At 36.7% G+C, this 16,191-nt stretch overlaps 1 protein-coding gene across 1 annotated transcript in view; it reads right to left on the bottom strand.

Annotated features, from left to right (window-relative positions):
• Nucleotides 1-568, bottom strand: part of LOC106645580 (defective proboscis extension response 8) — a 72,901-nt gene extending 72,333 nt beyond the window's left edge. The window contains exon 1 of the mRNA XM_014361469.3: nucleotides 119-568. Within this exon, the coding sequence (XP_014216955.3) occupies nucleotides 119-179 (61 nt within the window). The 5' untranslated portion in view covers nucleotides 180-568. The remainder of the gene's footprint in view (nucleotides 1-118) is intronic.
• Nucleotides 569-16,191: the final 15,623 nt, after the last annotated feature.

The raw sequence follows: 16,191 nt of genomic DNA, 5'->3' as shown, positions 1-16,191 counted from the left end.
AGTATCTCGGCAGTGTCGTAAATAAACCCACCTCGGCACACTTACGTCAGCTAATCCGTAATAATCAAGTTGCCACCAATATCCCAAGCCCCTAGAAAAAAACAAACCACTTTCTCACCAAAATAAATCATAAGACAGACGAGGACGCAACGACAGTAGGCAGACATCACTGCTCTCATGCTTCAAGGCGGCTCCTCACCCGTGCCATGTGCAGCTTGTCGTCATCCTCGCACCACCTTCCTTGGCTCATCAATCGACTCGCAAACAATCACTACGTATACACACCGTCAGTCACACTTCACTAGGCCAGCATTTCTTTTTACACACGAAACACTCGCGATACTCTCGGTTTTTTTATCACACCAGCACTACCCACAACAACAAGCTATGCCGATCTGATCACACCCGCAGCATGGGAGAACCGTCACAACCAAGCAAAGAATTCTCGAGAAACATAGCTCGTCTGATCCTCTCGAGCGTTACGGTGTTTTATCTCGTTTCCTTCAAACCGTCAACCTTGGTCTCTCCTTAGCTTAGCTCTTGGGTGCTAATGTAACCCTCGTCGTGGCCTCCCACGCGCATCCCACTCCTTCCCCCCTTTTTTTCTCCCAGCCCCCAAGAGACGAAGGAAAAGGGCCCGCGTCACGTCAATCTTTCTCCTTCTTATTTCGCCAGAGCCAGCGTTACCGATACACCAGACGGCCTCATGATCGCTTTCTCAGAGCGTCCGAGTCGATTACAGGTGTCGTGGCGATTTTTTCCTTTTCATCTTTACTCGCTGCATTTCCACGCAGCAACAGGGCTGAGCACTTCCATCTCTCGAGCTCCAATTATAGTAGCACTGTACAGCACTCAACACCCGATGGACTCGTCAGACCATTCGTTGGCATTCCCAAACGCGGCACTAATATACCCACGCGTTTCAGTAGTAAGAGTCAACGATCGGTCAGCCGGTCCCGATCTCGTGGCGCGCGGGTCCCCTGAGGGACGCACTGGCTCGGATGCGCTGTTTGCTCCGTCCGGCCAACGATCTGATAAACGTCCCCAAGGAGCACCTCGAATTCAATGTCTCGAGGCTGAGTGCCCGCTTATCGATGGTCCGAGCGGGTCAAAGGGGGGGGGGAGAGATCGGCAGAGGATCGGCTCTCTAATTTCAGCCGGTCGGGTGGCATGAGGAACCGAAGAGGAGGAGAAGGGAGGGATGGAAGAAGGGAGGACGCAGGTGAGGCGAAGAACTGGATCGTTGGGCTGGCTGATGGTAGGCGCTCCGCTCGCGTCGGGGATAGCCGAGGGACTAGTTTTGCGCGAGCGCCGCGAGCTCGAGCATGCAGTCACTACCCCCCCCTCCCCTCTCCTTTCCTGGTTTAGAGTGGTGCTGCCGCCACCTCCAGGTATGTGTGGGGTGTGAGTGTCTGTTTGCCGGTTGGTGAGTGTGCGCAGCCTCACAGTGTTATACTGCCCCTCTGCTCTGCTGCTCCCCTTTTTTTTCCTCTCGTTTCTCGTTGGGCGAAAGCTCCATGTGCGTGTCCGATCTCGGGAGTATTGAAGGAGTTTGCGTGCGTGCGTCTTGAAAGGCGTTACCGTTGCACCACTGCGCCACTTGGGACTTTTGACCACAGGGATTTTGGGGGCCGAAACGTTACCCACTGATTTTGATATTTCGTGTCGTTTTTAGAGAAAAACATATTTTCATTCGACTAAAAGTTAAAGATTGGAGTTCCACGACAGCACATCGGAAGGTAGTGGTAGCCGAGCGGTCGGAATACCAATGCATATGCGGGGGGTGGGGCTGAAAAATCAAGTCCTGCCGATCAGGGAGTGGGTTGGGAATGATCCCATTTCAGAGTGCGGCAGAAATTTTTCTGGTTTCCAGATCGAGCTACGTAGCTTTTTGGACATGTTCTTGGGAGTTTCTTGGTAAATCAATGGATTCAGCTTGGTATGGAGTGGCAGGATACTTGGGTTGTTTCGTAAAAAACTGTGGTTGTACAGCTATTTGGATGTTTCGAATAAAGTTTTATACTGATATGTTCAAATTTTCTTATTTTGTTTGCCGTATGGTGTGATGAGAATCAGGAAAATCATGGCTATTCTAATCAGTCGTTACGATTAAATTTTTTGAGGCTTTAATATTGTCATCTAGGCGTAAAATTGCACGAGCTTTGCGCTTTTGGTAGAGTTTACTTTATTTAATGAAATCAAATGGGTTTTCTGTGACATTTTAACCAAACATCAGAATTTCACTCCATAAATATTATCAGAGGATGCAAGTGTTTTAAATTTTTTTTATTTTGTTCAACTTCTCAAAAGTGTACAGTCATCAAAGGTGATAATTTTCTTAAAAGTATAATGATAAACGTTGAATATTAAAGAGCGAAACAATAAATTTTTTAACAATTACAGTTTTCTATTGACAGGATTTAATAAACATGAAAAATAAATTACGACATGTCATTGTGGCAACTATCTTTGAAACAAGACGTTTTGAGTTGGTTAATGATGTAAAGATTAACATTTTTACGAAATTACTAAAGTAATAAATTATCGCACGGTATTAACTAAAATTGTCAGAGATGTAACACATTGATACATGTCATTGTTCTTGTTCGATCAAACAGCTTTTCAAATTTATTGAAATAGCATACCTTGACGTTTTATTTGACAATATGTTTTAAAAAAACTTCACTTCGCAATTTTTTAAGATCTCATCATTTATAGTTTTCGTAGTATCACTTATTTCAGTCACGTTACTGAACGTTTATGTAAGGGCTTAGGAGATACAGCTGTCCTAACGCGTGCCATTGCAAATGGGGTAATCTCAAATGCGCTTTTTCAGTGAAAAACGTGTATTTTTATAACAAGCTCGTTCTCGCGTGTACGCAAATCGACGAGCAACGTGGCGCAAATGAAGGCATTGATTTTTTGAATGCGTGCGCACGTATATCCATTGAATTATTCATACGGTTATCGGCGCGTTTGGCTCCAGTAGAGCCACTTTCAGCCATGTAATTCTCGTGCACGTTTGACACATAAAGACACGTCAAAAAATACGCGCCCCAAAAAGGTTTCATCGCACGGTGTCAATTATACGTAAAAAAAAGGCTAAAAAATTCAGTACTGTAACCAGGATCCATTACTAGTGACACAACGAGCAATCAGAAAAAAAAAAATAAACAAACAAACAAATATACCAACGAACGGGAACGCCGATATGAAAAACTGAATCCAATTTAGTGATGGGGGTGGGCTGCCGTTTCGCTCTTGAATAACGAAACATCTGTAAAGAGCAGTCAATAACAAATAAAAAAAATAAGAGAGACGAATACAAAAATAATAGAGCAGAATTTCCATTCACCCAAACTGAAGCCAGTAGCAGTCCCTCCATCACGTGCCCGAAAAATTACAACCCGCCGAGAACACGTTGAACGGCTTCTTTTGTTTTACGCCTCACCTTTGTAATAACAGTAAAATTTTTATTCTTTTCCCTTTTGATGGACCTTAAAAACATACACGAACGAATCTATGTATATATCTCGAGTGTATATCGGTACACCGTCCAAACCAACACGTGGTTACTGGCACTCGCACGCCCATCAGTGATTCGCATCAATAATCCACGGCCGGACGGCCCCCGTGTCCAACTCACTTTCTCGCATTCTTTTTACTCTCCAGCCCTGTATCCTTACGACTCTCCACCTTTTGGTTTTCTTGCATTTTCATCCCTCTTTTTCTTTTATCGTGTTTGTACGTATACATAAAAATCACCCCCCCCTCCCCGTGCCTCTCGCTTCAAATTTCAGCACCAAGTCTGCCTCCATGCGCTGTTTTGCGCCTCCAACCTCTTCACCCTCCTCTTTTTTTCTCCTCACTCGCGTTTGTCTTTCTCAAGGAGAGCGTGTACACAAGACCCTCTTACACCGCTCGCTCACTCTTTTTTCCCTTTGTTTTCAGCCGACTCCTCCCTCCTTTCGTCCATGTCTTTTTGCTCATCTCGGGTACGGAGCTTTACGTAGTCGGAACTGATTTTCGTTGGATTTAGTGAAATCCAAAGTTATTAAAATACTTTGTAACACGTGTACGAGGAAGAATTTTGAGCTCAGCAACTTTACCTGATTAAAATTCATCACTCATTAAAAAGTTTTAATGTACTCTCGGCTCAGAGCCTACTTATATCGACTTCATTTTAATTCTACGATGCACGCAATACTAAATTAACCACATATTTTACTTAATTCTACGATTATATAAAGTAATCCTTGATGAAAAAATGAGTGAAAAAAAGAAACATTGTCTAATAATTTAGTTTATTACGACAAAAAATATTTTTCCCCAAAAATTACCACCGAAACACATCCAGAACAAAAGAAAGTTGTATGCTTTATTTTCTTGGCTTATTGAGGGCAAGAATTGCGCCCCGAGTGTAAGCTTCTTACTCAGTTTTTCTTTGTTACGTGGAACAAAGGGATAGAGACATACACGAGCTGGTTGATGATACCCGTAGACAATAGCTGACCTTGTCGATCTCCCATCGCGCTTACCTTCATCTGTATACGCAAGTTGCCGGAGGGAACACTATTTCTCATTTACCTTGTGTGCAGAAAATAAGATAAATACTGATAAAAAAATTGTTCTACGTATTTTTTGTTGTAAATATTAATTATTCTTTCCGTTTCGGAATAACTGCAATTTTTAATTTTTAATTTCACCTGCGAGCATGGAATCCTCAAAGCTTTATTCCAAAATTCACTTGTTTTATTCATTCTTCTAAAGCAATAGGGTCAAGTAAATATTTTTAATTTTTTAGTGATTACAAAGTAACAGTTTTTTTTGTTTGTAAAATTAACGTGGAAATATGCTAAAATCAAAGCAAGAATTGGTGAATAGCCAAATGGTTTGATAAATACGACAGTTATTCAGAGCTTTAAAATAGTGTTGTGCAAAAATAAAGTTAAGGTTCTTTATTAAATGTAATGAACATTGATTTACTCACGTGGGACTTAATTTCAAAAGTTTTCATTTAGTGATCGTAGAATTGATGGTCATACAACTTCACGATAGTCTTGGACCAAATATTCATAGTTTCTGTTATTTATTTTCAGTTTGAAAAATCACTTAATATCATTTTAACGTAAAGATAGTTTTTGGAACTACCTGATTATCAAAGTCATTAATTTATCAAAAGAAATATATTTATCATACATTTTTGTGGCATGTGAAAAAAGAACCAGCCTTGGCGGCATCAGTAATAAATTTCCAACTTTTAACTGAAACATTGTTGTTGTAGTTATTGTTGTTGTTGTTTTTGTTGTTATTCTGTAGCAGGTAGAGTTATAGCAAGGAAAATTATCACAGAATATTGACAAAGTAATAAATCAAGAGAAAATGCTTTTTGGTGCTCAATAAATCATCAGCTGATTTTCCATTAAAATTAAAAAAGAATGCGTAGAAAAACGCTGATTACTAGCTGTGTTATCGACTTTTTATTGTCTTATCAGCCCAACTATCCATAAACGTAGTCCAAAATTTTATCTTACAATTGTTTTCGATTAAGAAAGTTTCACTATGATTTACTGCTACAAATAGTAGTTAGGAAAAGATACTTTAGTATTTTCGTACATAAAATCATCTCGTTTGAATTAAAATATTCATTTCAATCCCATACCTACATGCATATACAGTTCTTTATATTTCTATTTTTCTATCTTTGTCATAGGGTCTGTATTAAAATATACTATATTAATTAAAATATAGAAATATGCGTGTATTATTACTTAAGTCAGCTCCAAGTTCTTCCATCTGATTTTTAAGTATCTTTCATATTCACCTTAAAATTTAAACAAACTCTACCAAGTAAGAACTTGACTTTCGTCTCTTAGTGATATTATTTATGATTTATGGACACTGTTACATTACTTCAACGACACAAGTGTCCAAGTTGTAGAGGCTTTGATTCGTGTTTGGCACACAGTCGTAATGAATCCACCTAGAAAAAGTTGAAATACTCAACTGAAAATGAAAACAAACATGAAACCAGCCTGAGCAATCTGGTGTTGTTTTTTAAAAATGAGGTCTAAGAGCCAAAACAAAGAACGACCACGCGGTACTTAGGAGCGGCGCCGCTTTAACAACCCCAATCATGGGCATGTGAGCTCTGCAGCAGAAAAAGGATCCTACACGTGCCTCAACTCCCGCGACCCCGTTTGACTGACTCGTGTCGGTGAGTTGCTGCGGAAGAGCCGGAGGGCTGAGCCAAAGTTTGAAATTGAGTGGCACCGAGCACCAGACCAACGCTTGCGCTCGTCATCGGCGGAACGGCCGAGCAAGCCAACTTTGATATAATTGACGAGAGGCCGAGAGACAGTGCACGCGTGTGGGGAGCTGCTGCGTGCTCCGTGTACCGGGAACTCGGGCAGGTGAACTATCTCAAAGGATGGTTTTGCAGGTGCTAAGGTGGGGCTATACGTTGCGAGTCGATTTCGGCGAGGAAAAGAGGAAGGTCTGAAAAGCTCCCGTTACTGCTGCAGGTTTTACGGGCTGCTTTCACCTCCACTTTTATTCCTCATTCAGACGCTCTTCGGTGGACTTGGTGGTGTGTTCTTTTCTGTCTATTATCCACTTCATCATTATGATTACACATGCTGCTGCTTCTTTTTTCGTTTATAGCTTATGCTTCGAATAAACATTTTTATTCAGTTTTGTCAAGGTATAATTTAGTAAGTAAATGATACTCTCTGCTAAGCTGTTCCAAGATTATTTTTCGTGGTAGACCGGGATTTACATCCGAGGCTTTTTGATCGTTCGAATAATGAGGGTTGACTTTTCCATGGTCTTTACTGATGAACTTTTGGATTTTTATAATCACAGATAAAGTGATTAATCACCATTAAAAAATGTCTTGTTTGTTTCATGTCTAATTAGATGTTTGGAACTTGAATGCGTTTGTTGAAGCTCTCAGCTTATGGGATATAAAAATTATGGGCGAAATAAAAAAAAAAAAAGAAAGCACTATTGTTCGTTATAAGAATCTAGAATTTACGCATGTGCTCGTGAAGTTTAACTGAAAATTGATGATACATTTCATAAGCTTGATATGTTCTGTCTTCTCTGTTAAGAAATGTCAAGGAAACGTCAAAAATTGTATTTCTTGATAACGTATATTATTTGATTCTTGTTCACAGCTTAAAATTTGACAATAAATAATATAAAAAGTTAAAGAATTGTGTATCATATTTATGTTAAAGTACACTCATGATTTCCGGAACAAAAGTCAAAATAATGAATAGTGGTATGATAAAAAAAAAAAACCAATTATTCTGTACTGCAGATATGTACTGACAAACATAATTTCATATAATTAACAGTGGTTTCGAGTCACTTTTCAAAGTTCATTTACTACGCTCAAAAAGTAACAGAGATGATAATTTTATATATGTAGAACGCGATACGTTTTGCAATTTCATTAATTCATTAGTAATGTATGCGCAAATATGCATGGGTATACTCAAACGTTGAATGAGAAATTCCTTTCTATGCTCAGCATCGTTGGCGTAGTGTATGTTATAATTTTCCTGAACTTGATTCGCATAGCTTACATACATGAAATTACCTGTTAAACAAACAATTGCAAGCTCATAACACAATGTCGTAACTTTTGTACGACCACTTGTACCACAATAGAATTTAGCCATTATTTACGTAAAACCTTTGTAGGATCAACTTGAGATTTTAGCTGATTGATAAAATTTACGTGTTATTTTTGGTCGTTTTATTTATGAAATATCCATAGGTAATGAAAAAAAGTAGAATATACTGACTGTCCATAGTTTTGAATATTTCATGATTTTATCTTTCATTCGTTATTAGACAAAAAAAATTATGCTTCCCATAATCTTCATTTTTGATGGTCGATGATACATGGCCATAATTAATAACTCTTGTATGAGAAAAAAACTGAACATCATATTTCTTGCGTTATGGTTTATTGATGAAATTTTAATTAAAAAGCAACGTGATTGAGCGATGGATAGAAAACTAAACAAGAACAATACAGCTCTGTCACCAACACAAATTGCTTTTCAATAAGTCCAGTACTGCCCATCGATCAATCAGGCCTTACGTAAGTCTGGAGTGGCACCGACCGAAGATGTATTGTTTGTGAAAGTCACGTGGACCAAGAATAAAATAGCGAGGGATGTCTCTATTTTTGAAGTCTTCCAAAGCTGCTGGTCGAGTCCCATTACAGGGTGGATGGAATAAACGTGACATCTCGATTATTTTTGAATTCTTCTTGCATTTAATGAGAATAGAAGAATTAAGCTTTCTAGTTGATTTTTTCCATCTCTATCGAACCTCATTGTCCCAGTAAGCATTCACGTGTACTCACGTACTTAAATAAAAAGTAGTACTCACCAATTAATATACACAAAAGCAGCACTTCTGTGAGATTAATAAGACGAGGAATGATAAATAAAACTAATCAGAATTGAATTGTTTATTTTTGAATGGGATTGGAATTGTATGAACATCAGTTTTGAAATTGTAGAGCTGAAAATTTGTATTATTTTGTTCATTAGAAATAAATAAAAAAAATTTTCCCAGCGCTAAACACAAGAGGCTTCTGTATCAACACGCACAGCTTAGGCACCTAGGGTTAAACGTTCCATTTATAGTTTTACGTGCCACGGTGTCACAGAAGGGAGATTCTTATTGACCGTTCATTGACACTTGGAAAATAAAAGTAAACTCTCGCTAGCAAGATACCGTCAAGCTTATCACCCACATATACTTTCTTTCGCGTGTGTATGAATTGTCAAATGATGCGCACCTTCTCTCACTTAGTCTGAGGGCCCTTCAACTCCGAGGGTGCTGTCCTCGTTTCGAGAAAAAGGAGAAAAAGAAAAGCCCCGAGTCCCTCGCACTTTTCACGGTTGGGAGCAGCATCTCCCCTGCCCTCCTTTTCAGGCTCCTTGTGTCGCTTCACTCTGAAAATACGTCGGCGGAGAACGTAATCTACGCAAATCCCCATCTTAAGGACTATGCTCGTATATATTCCTTGAATTCAAAATATCTCCGCTACTAGTGCTGCTTGGAAGCTTACGCAGTAGCGAGAAAAAGAGATTCCTGAAGATGCAAGAACAGTAGTGGAAGAAAACAAGCAGACGTTACGGTATGGAGTGGGGGGAGAGGGGGGGTTAGAGCCTGTCTCGTAAATGCACAGTTTTCAAAGGACCTGCAGTTTTGCCTGGATGTTAAAAATTCACGTTCATGATTTTAATACTGAGCATTAGAATAAAGGATTATAAAATCGATGCATGCTGTATCATTTATCAAGTCCATGATGCTTTTATCTAGTTGTTTATCGTACGTTCTTTCAAAGTCGTACAGAACTTTGGATTTGTGCATTACATTGTTGATAAATCAATTTCCACACAAGCTATATGTACTACATTTATCATCAAAGCAAACTGTTAAATAACAATGCCCCTAATGTTATGTATATGAAAATATAACTCTTCGAAACCTGCAAGTTTTGTGTCCTGAAATATCAATTTAAAGTATTATTTGATGTAATACTTTTTTTGTGATTATCAAATAATTCTTGGTGACCAGAACATTGGAACAACGTTGTGGAAGAAGTTCTGGGGTGCAACTGAAATGTACTTTTTTCAAGATCATTAATTTTTGTACTCAATTCTGTCGTAGAACGTAAAATAATTTTTATTTATAATAAATACTGATTTCGAACTATTATGCTTTTTTCATCCAATGATGTATAAACAATATCTTGGAGTATAAATAAATGAACGTATATTTTCCGAGATCTTCAGCTAATGTACTTGCTAGTTTCTTGGAGATAATCTGTTGTTTTGTACTGTTGTGGATAAAATGCTACGATATTAAATTACTTTTGATTATTTTTATCATCTGAAGTGCTTGTTCACTACACTCTAGAACAACACAAATGAAATATGTATCGATGAAAATGTGAGTCTAATTGGATATAAATTATACTTGAAAATCTCTGGATAATTTACACATAGTGTTTTTTTTCCTCTGGTTAAAATTTCATGTTGAAAAACAATACAAAGCTGCAATCTCATGTAATCGAGGAACAAGTGAAATACAGGCCAGCACATATAAGTATATTTTATTGACGCGTAGTGAGGAAACGCCGAACACGCGTGACCCCAGGATGAATTGCCCTAATTCTACTGTGAACATAACTCACTGATCCATCAAAATAATCTCACAGCTTTCCGGATGCGTGCGTAGGCGCGTACTCATGTGCCGGATGAATGACGCAATCCCCCGTAATTTTCAACCACAAAGCACCAGACTCATTGATCCTTCTCATCCTCCACCTGTTCCATCTTCTCACTCTCTTGCGATGAATTTCGTGATTTTACGAGCTGAATCTGTGCGTTCACACGCACACGTGCGCGTAAATTTACATAGAATTTGGGTAACCTGTGCACAGAAGCTGCGTGAAGTTGCACAATATTGACGAGCGACACGAAAGTATTACGTGGGAGTTGGTATAAAGCGTTAATTGACAACTATTGTTGTTAACCAAACTAAATTTATTCCTTTTGTACTTTTGAAATACAAATAAACAACACTATGTCATGAAATTTTCGATTTATAAAACTTTGTCATACCCCTAAAGCTTTTGTTTGTATTCACAAATTCAATCTGTATAAACACGAAAATTTATTTAATTTTTGTAACTAATATCTAAGTATAATAATGATGGTGAAGAATAATTAGAACGATTATTGTATATGTCACTGCGCATATGCATTGAGATTGATAGCTCGGAAAGAACAGGAATAAAAAGGAAAAGACTGGAATGAGAAGAACCGCTCATCGTTTAATTGTTGATTACTAGCAAAACTTATTTGTTTATGGCATTGTTTACATTAATACTATATTAAGTCGAGTAAAAGTCATACTTAACATACATTCTTATTTCAATAAGGATTATTCTTATTACAATAAGGATTATCAGATATTGACAAATTCGGTACACTTTTCTACTGATTTTTACATGGTGTTGTTTTTTTATTGTAATTTGTTGTGTATAGTATATTTTTTTTTTTGCTATGAGAATTTAAAAGCTATATAAATCTTGAAAAAACTAACAGTCATTTCTGAAAGTATAGATAATCATCCTCTTATGTGCACCTCATCATCAATAATTTTATTAAAAGCCTCATTGAGTCAGATAGATTGATTAGGGATGTTTTCACGCTCTGACAGATAAATCGTGTAAAAAAAAAATCAAAAGGCTTTGTTAGTCGGTTGTTTCACAGTGAATGCCCCTCAGCTTTCTTGGAACTAACACCAGTAATGAAGCATATATTTACAGTACCAATTAATAATATAACGTAATATAATAAATATGATGGATTAATACTGTAAGAATGTCCGCCTTCCTTATTTCTCGAAATTTTCTTTTGCTCCCTGGCGTTATTTTCTACGAGCCAAGCTCTCACCCTCCGTATTCTTGTGATCCGGTTCTTTGAGACAGAATCGCCCCTTTGTCGTCTCTGCTTCTCTGTTTTTCTCACCCTCGCGGTGTCAGCTTCCAACACTCCTTCGTGTTTTTGTACGTTCTACTCGTGCCATCGCATTTCATCAAATTAGAATTTTTCAAGCAAAATCCCGTCACCCTTTTTTTGTGGAGACGCGACACACGTACACCTCCGTATAAATTTTGCGTATCCGTTTTGTCGTTTACCCGTTTTGGGGGGTGGAGGGGATGCAGACTGTTACTTTCGGACTTATGTAATGTAGGTTGAGGTTGGTATGTATGCGCGTACGTCCGCTCGATTTGCAGGCGAATGGGCCTTCGTGCGCCAAACGAATTACGTTGGTTCGCTCGCGAGCACGGACGGACGGACGGACGACGGTGACGCGTATGTATACGTGTAAAACTCGTCCACGGCGCTACCGAGAGTACAGCGAGGTTGGAATAAATATCGCTGCCCTCCCGCATGCTTCGTTAGCTCAGCCAGTCAGAATTTTTCATTTCCTTCGCCTAATGGACGAAACTTTTCATATTTTTGGACTACTCCGTTGATCGAGATTTTAACGAGGATCATGAAGGAAGAAAATGACCTTAAAGCGCACGGGGATGGCATGGAAATAAATTCCTCTTTGCTCAGCGACGTAGACTTGAGGGCGAAAAATGTGTTAAAGACAAATAAAACCGAGGTAAAAGGTATAAAGGATCGGCAAAGAAAGGGGCTAAGGTTTGAAGCAACGTAGATTTATTTCCAATCGATAAAATAAGTGTACACGGAGGCGTGTGTATGTGTATATATATGCACGAGTCGACATGAAAAGCAGAGGCCATAGGCTAGCGCCTCGGGAAGATTAATGGTATATGTTCGCTCGCTGGGATTTCAAAGAAAAACATTATCCTCGCAGGGAGTCTCGCAAGGAGGTAAAGAGCGGGAGGAAGCATTAGAAGCTTGAATGCCAGGTTACGCGTGAACGTCGGGACACCTATAAATCATCTCGTCTTTTTACCCATCTTTAGCGCCTCAGCTCGCACTTCCTCGAACTTCTTTGCGCGGGACAATTTTTTACGATGATGCACCCTTTTAGGCGGACCCGATTTGGGTAAGCGAAAGCACGCGTAAATACCTTGGCTGGGATGTCGTCAACTATTGTTTTCTTTAAATTATCACTCTAGGGAGATGCATACCAAGTTTTGAATTAGCTCCTAAAAAACGATGTTGCAGGTGAAACCCATTTATTTTCGTTTGTCTTTAATTTTATTGATGAGTTTATAGATGACAGTACGATAGGCTTTTCATAATGCAAGCATACTGAATCCTTTAAGGGAGAATAGAGTTGTTATTAATGAAAACAGCACCCACGTTGATTAATGTGTCTATTGTACTTTATTAGCGCAAGGCAGAAAAGAAAGGGCGTATTATAAGATTAATGAGTCCGATAAAGATCGAGCGTATTATTTGTCTCGCGCTCTCCAGATAGGGGTTTGGATTACTCAATCACGAGAAATGTATCGCCAGCAAAGTATTATTGCAAAATATTATTGCAAAGTGTCCAGTTTCGTTGTCAAGGATGTTTGTGAGAAGGAAAAAGCTGACAACCTTATGGTCTTTTTTGCGATCTTATGTCCATGACAGCGAGAGTTTTCAATAAATTCATATCGGATTCTAAAAATCTAAAATTTTTGTTATGAATAAATTATAAAAGTATTCCTAGTACATTATATCCAGTTAGTAAATTACCTTAGGTTATGGATAAAGTTGGCTTTTGATGCTTTATTGTCACAGGGGGCTTATGGTACATGACACTGAATACAATTGATAAATTACACAATTCCGTTATAAATTATCTTAAATGTATAATCGCTAAAGAGCTTAGATTACTCTAAGATGCTTTCTGCTTTCAAAAATTTAGTAAAAACTTGGTGCTTTTTTGCTTCGCATTCAGCAAACATATTAGAGTTTCAGTCACTTCATGCCAGCAACACACTAACGACTTTAGTCGTTCAGTATGGGGTAGATATAGCTCTATAATTTAACAGATTTTTATTTTTCTTATGTTACAAACTTAGACTCTAATTTTATACATCACATTCCTTAAATGAACCAAAACATGCAGAGAAGTTTGACTTTTAAAAAATTTCCAACACTGTCTTTCTAATTAAAAACTTATGTAATTTTTAGTTTTAGTATGGAACTTTTTCAATCACTAAAAGTTGCTTACTACCAGAAAAACTTCAAAAACTATGACGTATGAGAGAAATATTCAATATTACGTTGATAATATTTATGTAATGATACTTTAAGTACTAGAGCAAGTAAAACACTGTCTAAAGTTTTGGTGATGATTAAGTCCTTGTTTAGTGAAGGAACATCCTTAATATAAAATTAGGCGAATCAAATTCTACGATGTAAGTACTTTCTCTTGGTGAAGAATTTTATTGAGATTTGTTAGGCTTATAATGGAGGGCAAGAAAAAATTTAATTTTCGTTACATTTTAAAATGTTAATTCATGTAAAAGATCCAAAGGAGGCTTTAAACTCTGCAGTAGCACTATACTTACTGTATGTATCTTGTAATCAATTATGAAATGTACCATGCTCCTGCATCAAATTTTATTAAAATCCATCGTATTTTCTTAGCATGTATTAGGAAAAAACTTGCAGAATCTTTATTTGGTACTTGTATGACAATAGAAAGTGAGATACCATAAAAAAAATCAATGCTTCATGAGATAAATCAGAAAAAATTAACTATGCAAACAACCATCAAATCAAAATGTCCATGCTTTTCCATTTGCAATGAAATATTATTTTTTTCCAGCATGCTTTGCACAGCTGGAAGTATGTGTTTTAACAGCATTTTCGTTAGTAAAACGAAGTTGACAGATTTTGCAATGATAGAAATCCATACATTCAGATGAGGGACTTTTAGTTTTTACATCAACAATAATGGCTACATTTTGACGTTTACATGAAAAACATTGATATGATCTTATCTGGACATAATTTTTCGATTTAATACCGTAAGTACCACAGAATTTGCACTTTCCACGGACCAAAACACTAGCCGATGTTACTGTGGACTTGTAACTGTTGTTGCTCATAATTCTGATGTTGTAGCTGTTGTTCTTGCAGTTGTGGTGATGAAGCTGCTTTAAAAAATAAAATGATAAATCATTGGTAGCGATATTTGAGTGGTTTAACTATATAATTCTTCATTTCTTTCATTTGAAATGCTTATAAAAAAACAGTGTATGATACAAATTAGGTTTATTAAATATTTTTTCTGTCACTATACTAATATTTTTATGATTATTATTTTTTTTTCGCATGCAGCCTTAACACAATCAATTTGTGCAGGTAAGCGTATAAGAAGACAAATAAGAGCTGTTAAAATTATACAAGCTAGTTCAGTAAGTGCTAAATATTACATTCCTCTGAAAGTATTTCATAACATGCATTATATTGTAATATTCGTATTTCAAAGTATTACAAAATATGTAATTTTTTTAAATGAGTTTGTCGAAATCAAAGCTGCAACTCTTGCTAATCAGCCACAGTTGTTTCTTTATCTCGTTTCATTGCCTTTGTCTGCTTTTTTTTTTTAAATAATCCTTATCTTAGCTACTGAAGTAATAAAACTAACATCAGATCATTTTTCCGACGTATTTAAATAAGTATTGAGCATTTCCACTTTTTAGCGTAGTGGATTAGAGTTATGACACATTTAAACTTCTGTCGTTGTAAGAAACTTGAAAAAAATCATTTTTTATCTTTTTTTTTCAACAGATATTTCTGGTAATAATAGCTAGAAAATTTTTTACTTTGAGAATACAATAGAGTAATTAACAAATGTATGTTAGAGATGCGTTTAACTGTAAGTTTTCATCGTCATCTTGGCAAAAATGGTATGTATCCAGATGGTTTATGAATCTGGGAAATCTCAGTCGTTTGAAAAAAAATGCTATTCTTTACTTGGCATGAAAAATTAAGCTTTTATTTTAGAGGTAGTCTTGAATGTGCAATGCTTTTGTTAAATAATTTTTAAAAAATGATCAAATTGATACTTCTTCGATTTAAAATTAGGTTACTGGCTTTGTTTTGTAAAAGAATTAAAAATTTTTTTTAAATTAAATACTTAAAAAATTAATGGAATTCTTTTTATATTTTGTCAAAAATGTTTTAAGTATTCAAAAATGGAGTTATAGGATTCAAAAATATGCTCTCATAATATTGTTTGAAGATACAAAAAAAGGAGCTACGGAATTGAAGTAATAAGCTGATGAATTAATGAGCATTAAAAAAAAAAAATTTAATCAATTAGTACAATTCATTTTTAACTTTTAAGATACAAGAGGATTTCACTGTATAAGTTTTCTTTTTTCTTTATTAAAAACTATTATGACTTTAATTAATCCAACAATTTTTAGTAATTAGAAATGGTTATGTCCTGAAAAAATTTACCTTCAATTTGAAAATCTTACATTTGACTTCATCGATGGTTTTATAAGGCGAGTAACAGCTCAAAAATTTTGCAAACTATTTTTTTAAACCTATTAAACGTAGATAAAAACTCAAGAATCCTAGTAAAGTATTTGACTTGTCACCTTCACACAAATTCTAATAATTTCTAGAATAAATAAAACGAGAACCTTAGAAAAAGTTT

This window comes from Copidosoma floridanum, unplaced genomic scaffold, assembly GCF_036245765.1.
Source record: "Copidosoma floridanum isolate Cflo_tuat_1 unplaced genomic scaffold, Cflo_Japanese_pri ptg000001l, whole genome shotgun sequence".
Lineage (NCBI taxonomy): Eukaryota > Metazoa > Arthropoda > Insecta > Hymenoptera > Encyrtidae > Copidosoma > Copidosoma floridanum.
This window is presented reverse-complemented; position numbering and strand designations above follow the sequence as displayed.